The sequence below is a fragment of the Hordeum vulgare genome, chromosome 1H (genome assembly GCF_904849725.1).
Source record: "Hordeum vulgare subsp. vulgare chromosome 1H, MorexV3_pseudomolecules_assembly, whole genome shotgun sequence".
NCBI lineage: Eukaryota > Viridiplantae > Streptophyta > Magnoliopsida > Poales > Poaceae > Hordeum > Hordeum vulgare.
In genome coordinates this window covers 258,680,907-258,689,856 of record NC_058518.1, presented here as the reverse complement: position 1 = coordinate 258,689,856, position 8,950 = coordinate 258,680,907, and the positions used below count along the sequence as shown (strand labels likewise).

The 8,950-nt window shown below is 47.2% G+C and overlaps 1 protein-coding gene across 1 annotated transcript; it reads right to left on the bottom strand.

Moving 5' to 3' along the window:
- Positions 1 to 6,644: 6,644 nt before the first annotated feature.
- Positions 6,645 to 8,423, bottom strand: LOC123430433 (60S ribosomal protein L21-1). Its single transcript, XM_045114308.1, has 2 exons — positions 8,112 to 8,423; positions 6,645 to 7,126 (listed from the first exon to the last, which is right to left on the bottom strand). The coding sequence occupies exons 1-2, from the start codon at positions 8,346 to 8,348 to the stop codon at positions 6,869 to 6,871; spliced, it is 495 nt and encodes a 164-aa protein (XP_044970243.1). The 5' UTR covers positions 8,349 to 8,423; the 3' UTR covers positions 6,645 to 6,868.
- Positions 8,424 to 8,950: the final 527 nt, after the last annotated feature.

The window sequence follows — 8,950 nt, the reverse complement described above, 5'->3', positions numbered from 1 at the left end:
ACGAAGTCTTCAAGTAACTTTCCCATACACAATGCGGAAAGCCCAGCTTATGTATTCATCTTCATTTCTCCACCATGTGAACATCCACAAGAATCAAGCATGTAGTGCTCAGGAATGCTTATCTTGATCTTGTCCTTGTTAGCACATGAGATTGTCCTTATCAACACATGATCATTGACAATAGTTTCAATGATATATTCGTGCTGGTCCACTTGAACTTGCACACCACAATCTTGATGACGATCACCACTTGACGTCATCCTTCATGGGTTGTATGAGATCTTCCTTTTGACGCAAGCCCAATGGAAACACACCTAACCCCCACATAGTAGTCTCACAAATACCATGGGTTAGTACACAAACACGCAATGGACAATGCTTACCATACCATGGGATCACTTGATCCCTCTCGGTACATCTTATACGCTTTATGTGTTGATCATCTTGATTTATTCTTTGTCTGAGATCTTGATCAACCCAGTGTTTCTATGACCATTCTTTGGATAATACCTTGAATAACATCTTGGTCAACATATAAACTCCTTGAACCCAACAGATGGACTTCAAGAAGTGCCTATGGACAAATCCTATAAATATAACTTAAGGCAACCATCAGTCCATAGGAATTGTCATCAATTACCAAAACCACATATGGAGATATATGCTCTAACAATTAGAGATAGTTGCATTCACCTTAAATAGGGCACCGTCAAAATCCGTTGAGACGACACCATATGAGCTATGGTATGGCAAGAGGCCAAAGTTGTCATTTCTTAAAGTTTGGGGATGTGATGCTTATGTCAAAAAGCTTCAGCCTGAAAAATTGGAACCCAAAGTGGAAAAGCGCGTCTTCATTGGTTACCCAAAGGACACAGTTGGGTACACCTTCTATCTCAGATCCGAGGGCAAAGTGTTTGTTGCTAAGAACGGAGATTTTCTTGACAGGGAGTTTATCTCGAAAGAATTGAGTGGGAGGAAGATAGAACTTGATGAGGTTGTAGAACCTCTACTCCCTCTAGATGGTGGCGCAGGGCAGGGGAAACCTCTGTCGAGGCGACGCCGGTTGAGGAGGAAGCTAATGATGATGATCATGAAGCTTTGGATCAAGTTGCTATCGGACCACGGAGGTCGACAAGATCACGTACTGCTCCCGAGTGGTACGGTAATCCTGTCTTACCTATCATGTTGTTAGACAACAATGAACCTGAGAATTATGAAGAAGCAATGATGGGCCCGGATTCCAACAAATGGCTGGAGGCCATGAAGTCTGAGATAGGATCTATGTATGAAAACAAAGTATGGACTTTGGAAGTACTACCTGAAGGTCGCAAGGCTATTCAGAACAAATGGATCTTTAAGAAGAAGACGGACGCGTATGGTAATGTGACCGTTTACAAAGCTTAACTTGTGGCAAAGGGTTTTTCAAAGTTCAAGAAGTTGACTACGATGAGACGTTCTCATCGATAGCGATGCTTAAGCCCGTCCGAATCATGTTAGTAATAGCTGCATTTTTCGATTATGAAATCTGGCATATGGATGTCAAAACGGCGTTCCTTAACGGTTTTCTTAAGGAAGAGTTGTATATGATGCAACCCGAAGGTTTTGTCGATCCAAAGAATGCTAACAAAGTGTGCAAGCTCCAGCAATCCATTTATGGACTGGTGCAAGCATCTCGAAGTTGGAATAAGCGCTTTGATGAGGTGATCGAAGCATTTGGGTTTATACAAGTTGTTGGAGAATCTTGTATTTACAAGAAAGTGAGTGGGAGCTTTGTAGCATTTCTAATATTATATGTGGATGACATATTGCTGATTGGAAACAATGTGGAGTTTTTAGAGAGCGTAAAATATTACTTGAACAAATGTTTTCAATGAAAGACCTAGGAGAAGCTGCTTACATATTAGGCATTAAGATCTATAGGGATAGATCGAGGCACCAAATAGGACTTTCACAAAGCACAGACCTTGATAAAGTTTTGAAGAAGTTCCAAATGGAGCAGTCCAAGAAGGGGTTCTTGCCAGTATTACAAGGTATAAAGTTGAGTAAGACCCGGTGTCCAGTAACTGTGGAAGATAGAGAACAGATTAGTATCGTTCCCTATGCTTCAGCCATAGGGTCTATCATGTATGCAATGATGTGCACTAGACCGGACGTCAGCCTGGCCATAAGTATGGCAGGTAGGTATCAAAGTAATCCAGGAGTGGATCACTGGACGGTGGTCAAGAATATTCTGAAGTACCTGAAAAGGACTTAGGAAATGTTTCTCGTGTATGGAGGTGACGAAGAGCTTGTCGTAAAGGGTTACGTCGATGCGAGCTTTGACACTGATCTGGATGACTCTAAGTCTCAAACCGGACACGTGTTTATTCTTAATGGGGGTGCGGTAAGCTGGTGTAGTTCCAAGCAAAGCGTCGTAGCAGATTCTACATGTGAGGCGGAGTACATAGCTGCCTCGGAGGCAGCTAACGAGGGTGTCTGGATGAAGCAGTTCATGATGGATCTTGGAGTTGTGCCAAGCGCACTAAATCCAATAACTCTGTTCTGTGACAACACTCGTGCCATTGCTTTAGTAAAGGAACCAAGGTTTCACAAGAAGACCAGACACATCAAACGATGCTTCAACCTCATCCGCGACTACGTCGAAGGAAAGGATGTAAATATTTGCAAAGTGCACACGGATCTGAATGTAGCAGATCCGCTGACTAAACCTCTTCCACGAACAAAGCATGATCAACACCAAAACTGTATGGGTGTTAGATTAATTCCAATGTAAATCGCATAGCGATATGAGACTAGATTATTGACTCTAGTACAAGTGGGAGACTGTTGGAAATATGCCCTAGAGGGAATGATAAAATAGTTATTATTATATTTCCTGTTTCATGATAATCATTAATTATCCATGCTATAATTGTATTGAATGAAAGCATAGATACATGTGTGGATATATAGACAAAACAATGTCCCTAGTAAGCATCTAGTTGGTTAGCCAGTTGATCAAGGATGGTTAAGGTTTTCTGACCATATGCAAATGTTGTCACTTGATAACTGGATCACATCATTAGGAGAATCATGTGATGGACAAGACCCAAATTATAAACGTAGCATGTGATCGTGTCATTTTGTTGCTATTGTTTTCTACGTGTCAAGTATTCATTCCTATGACCATGAGATCATGTAACTCACTCACACCGGAGGAATACCTTGTGTGTATCAAACGTGACAACGTTACCGCGTGACTATAAAGGTGCTCTACAAGTATCTCCGAAGGTGTCCATTGAGTTAGCATGGATCAAGACTGGGATTTGTCACTCCGTGTGACGAGAGGTATCTCGGGGCCCACTCGGTAATACAACATCACATACAAGCCTTGCAAGCAATGTGACTCAAGTGTAAGTCATGGTATCTTGTATTACGAAACGAGTAAAGAGACTTGTCGGTAACGATATTGAAATAGGTATAGGGATATCAACGATCAAATCTCGGGCAAGTAACATACCGAAGGACAAAGGGAATGTTATACGGGATTATATGAATCCTTGGCACAAAGGTTCAACCGATAAGATCTTCATAGAATATGTAGGATCCAATATGGACATCCAGGTCCCGCTATTGGATATTGACCGATGAGTGTCTCGGGTCATGTCTGTATAGTTCTCGAACCCGCAGGGTCTGCACACTTAAGGGTCGGTGACGTTTTAGTATAGTTGAGTTATATGTGTTGGTGACCGAAGGTTGTTCGGAGTCCCGGATGAGATCACGGACGTCACGAGGGTTTCCGGAATGGTCCAGAACGAAGATTGATATATAGGATGGTTTCATTTGGTCACCGGAAAGATTTCGGGCATTACCCGCAGTGTACCGGGAGTGACGAATGGGTTCTGGATATTCACCGGGAGGGGCCCACCCACCCGGGAGTGAGCCCAGTAACTCTAGGGTGGCGCACCAGCCCTTAGTGGGCTGGTGAGGCCCAGTCGAAGTGGGCTATGCCGCCACAAGGACAAAAAACCAAAGGAAAGAAAAAACAAGAAAAGAGGGAGGTGGGAAGGAAGGAGTGGACTCCTTCCCCCAAACCGAATTGGGGTGGGAGTCCACCTCCTCCCCTTCGGTCGGCGCCCTTGTGCCTCGCTTGAGCCCCAAGGCTAGCCCCTCCCCTCCTCATGTATATGTTGGTGGTTTTAGGGCTTTTGAGACACAACTTTGCCACGTGCAACTCAAACCTATACCACGTAGTTCTTCCTCTAGATTAGATTTCTGCGGAGCTCGGGCGGAGCCATGCAAGAATAGATCATCACCAACACCGGTGCGCCGTCACGGTGCCAGAGAACTCATCTACTTCCCCGTCTCTCTTGCTGGATCGAGAAGACGGAGATCGTCATCGAGTTGTACGTGTGCTGAATGCGGAGGTGCCGTCCGTTCGGTGCTGGATCGTGGGACAACGGTGATTTGAATCACGAAGTTGTACCACTACATCAATTGCGTTTCTTAACGCTTCCCGCTTAGCGATCTACAAGGGTATGTGGATCCGATCTCCCTCTCGTAGATGAACATCACCATGATAGGTCTTCGTGTGCGTAGAAAATTTTTTGTTTCCCATGCAACGTTCCCCAACATAATTAGACGAGGAGGCCTTTTGGCCCAGGCCCATAATGGTGTCGCTGGATGAGTAGAAATGAGGGACGAGAGGTGGGGCTGTTGGGGTCAATTCCCCTCGTTCCATAGCCACCCCCATGAATCCCCTGACCACCGTCGCCGATGGCGCCTTGCGGCGGCGAGCTTCACGAGGAGGACGACCCCGCCGCGGTGTAGCCGGGAAGGTGGAGGCCTGCATGGGCCCAAGAGCCGGAGCGGAGGCCGGGGCAGTGCCGCTCCATCGCCGCCGCGAAACTGTGAAGGATCCGGCGAGCCGCCGGTGACGGCGTTTGTGGGTTGGCCGGGGGCGGAGGCGGCGGAGACGCAGCGGTTGTGTGTGACGACGCCCCGTCCTTGATCTTCACGCCGGCGGCTGTGTTGAGGTCGGGGATGGTGGCGCCGGCTTTGTCCGCCTCCGTCGGAGTGGTGGGCTCCTGCTTCAGAACGGTCGGTGTCACCTCCCACTCTGTCATGGTGGGCACAGGGCCATAGCCTGGAGGAGCAAAGAGCTCTTCGTCGGCAGCCGTCGGCGTTGGGAGATCCGGGTAAGTCATTGGCTCTTCGACGACCTCCGGTTCCGGTGGTGGAGTGGCCGGGGGTGGAGGGCATAGCCCTTACCCGTGCACCGGAGAGAAGACCACTCCTGCGTCCATGCCATTGTGGAAGATCCCCGGCGGTGGCGGAACCAGATGGGCGTCGAAGTTGTCGTCCTCGCCCACGAACGGTACTCCTGGGCCGGCCAGTAGCGAGTCCATTTGTGGAACGACAAAGGCCAGCGGGGCGACGAAGGCTGGCATCGGAGGTGCCTGATAGGCATGATGGATGGCCGGTGGTGGGTTGCTTGGTCGTGCATGGTCTGCCGCGGCACAGCCAGGGTGGTCGTGATGACCACGGCGACTGCGGCGACCACGACAACCGTTGCGTGAGCCCAATGGCGACGAACTCCAATACCATGGCTTCTTGCAGATCGAGGATTTCCTGTCCAATGAAGCGAACGAGAGCAGAGACGATTATGTGCAGGTTCATCCTTGCCATCTTACCTTCTCTCCTTCGTCTCGGGATGCGTGTTGATAACGTGTAACAAATGATTGTAACTTGTGTTTTATTGATTGTGGGCAAAGCCCAATTTATACAAGAGTTTGGGATACCTCCGCACAGGCACCTGTTTACAGACCGAGCCCGTTAGGAGCGGGCACCTGTTTACAGACCGAGCCCGTTAGGAGCGACCGGGTCGGGCTCGTTCAAGTCAGTGCGAGGGCACGAGCCGGTTCAACACCGTGGCACCCGATGGGCGGGACCTACCGATCAGTTCTAGCGTTAATACGTATAAAATACGAGTTTAGACTTATTTGTAAATTTCTCGTACAATGTTGGTACTGACATGAAAAAATTAAAAATCTTGGTATCAATCTACACGTAGTCCCCCAATTGTGATATTTAAGGATGGATCTAGATCTGGCCGCCGCTTTTTTTGGCAGGGAGAAGAAAATAAGGGGGAAAAAACTACCACTGTACACGGGCAGACCCTCCTTGAATCCACAGGGAAAGAAGAAACTAGAAAGGGGCGGAAGAAATGGGCTCTAAACAGTACTCCTTTCGTCCTAAAATAACTGTCTCAACTTTACATTAGCTATAGCATAAAGTTGTATTAAATTTAAGACACTTATTTTGAAACAGAGGGAGTAGTGAGGTTGGAAATTGTCCAGACAAATGACCTAATAGCAACAAAAGTGATGTTGGGAATTGTCCAGACAAATGACCTAATAGCAACAAATTCGTCTGCCACAACTGTAGAACTTTGGGTCCTCTTAGTTGCCAATCCCCAAGATCTCAGAAATCAACAAACGACTGGATGAGACCAATGAAACAAGCAAGCGGAGAAGCACTCCCCCAAGACAAGGTGTGCAAACAAGATGAGTATGCACAAGAAGTAATTTTATCGACTGGGTCGAAAGACTAACAGCAAGCTGCCGCGGCTCTGCAGTACCAAAACTGTATAGGTAAAGAGAATCTTTGGAGGGCAAGCAATGTAACTATATAGTTCAACACAGCACATCATCATTCTGAAGGAAATAGCACAGTATAGCATTTCTGCAAAACTCATGATAGCAACCTACACCGAACATCTTCTTGACATGAATAAAGACCCAACCCAGACTACTGCTCAGAGAGCAAATCCTACTCATAAGAGCAACATAGATTTGAACTGGTTGTGCAGGCAGATAACCCAAACACCCTAGTAACCACCCTTGAGATCATTGACCACATCATAAGGAATGGGAGTGACGGTCTCGATTGTGGTACCCTCGACCATGAACCCGGGTTTAGGGCCGAGTGGCTGCCTCTTGGTGCTGATGACCTCACCACGTGCCTTGGCTTCCGCCTTGAGCTGGTCATTCTTCACTTTCCTCAGGCGGAACTCCTCAGCACACCTGGATGGCTGCACATGCTCAACACGGACATGGATCCTTTTCCTGATGATGCGGTTTCCAACCTGGAGAAAGTAAACAGGATTGTGATTGTAAATATATTAGTCCTGAACGTACATAATTTTTTACAAATCATGTTCCACTAGACCAAAATAAATGAAATGTAAAGCTGTACAGAAGCATCAGGATAAGTGAACAAAAAGAAATGCTTGATAGCACTATCGATTTCAATTATGCAAAGAATTCTAGCCTATTACCACAAGCAAATCGAGATATTAAATATAGCCACATAACTTAAGGTGTATTTCAAAGACAACAAAGGGGAAAACATAGACAAGAACTTAGCTACTACGGAAAAAAGATAACATGCTAGTATACAGGGCCTGAGCAGAATGGCTTACTATGAACATAGTTGGACAGAAATCCTAGTAGGCTGTTTCCTCAACAAAGCAGAACTCTTCTATATGCCATAATGGTAAATGCACTCAGCGCTTAATCAGTTTCTAGTCACACACCAATCAATAGACGAAATTAATAAAATTCTAAAGCTGGGGCAGTCCAAATTTAGTTTCCCATGCAATGGAAGTAGCTAAAACCATTTGAGAGAACATGATGTGTACAACAAACACTGTGAGTAACTTCAGCTTCAACCCTCCTCGCCGTATCTACCATTTGGACACATACTGATAACAAAAGGACATCTCGGATTACTACAACCATGATGAATCTTAGGAGCATATAGAACATGATAACGTGGTAGGACTGCAGCCGCACAAGCATTGCCCAACGCTATCGCCATTAAATCCTATGTATGCCACAACTACCAAGCAGACAGATCTACGCATGTCAAACCTTCCTACAAGAGGAGACCATTGCAGCTACTAAATAAACAGAACCGCACTTGCAAAGAACAATCAGTTGCATAAATCCTACAAATGTGAGTCTACCACGACGGCGGCATCACTTCTAAAAGTACCACAGGGACACGGATCGATCGACAGTGGATGTGCCCGCAAGGCCGCGAGGGAAGAAAACGGGATCGATCTATACCTGCTTGTTGATCTCGACGCCGATGGCGCGCTTGGTGACGTTCCACACGCGTCCGGTGCGGCCGTGGTAGAACTTGTGCGGCATACCCTTGTGCACGGCGCCGTTCACCTTGACGTCGACGTACTCGCCGACCTTGTAGGTGCGCAGGTAGGTGGTGAGCGGGATGTAACCCTTCTTCCGGAAGGGGCGCGCGAACAGGTCGCGCGTCCGCGACCGCAGACCATGGCCCGCCGGCATCCTGCTCCTCCTGCTTTGTTTCGGGTGGCGGCGGCGAGAGAAGGGTGGTTGGTGTGGGGGGACTAGGGTTTGCGAGGGTTTGGAGATGGATGTGTTTTATAGCTCTGTGGTGGGTGTCTGAGTGGTGTTGGGCTGGACTTTTATGACAGAGTATCGGCCCATTGGAGATGTAGGAGGATGAAACCGGTATTTTTTATTTGCATACCTTTGATTCCTTACTTCTACCCATTTTTAGCTAACCCTTTAAGTTGTCCTCACTTTTGCCCTACTCCGTTAGCTTAGCTGAACTTCACATATGCAGTATTTATGTTGGGTCAACCCCTTTGACCATTACATGGATGAGTGGGACTGTGAAAAAACGACGGGTGATGCCATTGTAAACTCTGGTCCCGTGAGCCAACCGGTCGTTAGTGGCCAACGCATAGCATGACAGAGCGGAGTTGCTCGCGTGATCGTTTCTAGCGATGCATCAACGATATCGTGGCCTCTGTCAGTCGCTAGTGCTCGTGCGCATTGAGGGGTGACCGGGGGTGGACGGAAACAATGACAATGGGCGAGTACCGTCGTGGCCGAAGTTTGGTGTTTGTAGGCAGCGAAGCTAT

Bases quoted from the DNA above. Each gene is read 5' to 3' on its own strand.
- LOC123430433 (XM_045114308.1), bottom strand. From the start codon at position 8,348: ATGCCGGCGGGCCATGGTCTGCGGTCGCGGACGCGCGACCTGTTCGCG. The intron at 7,127-8,111 runs GTATAGATCGAT...TACTTTCTCCAG, and splicing joins GCGTCGAGATCAACAAGCAG to GTTGGAAACCGCATCATCAG.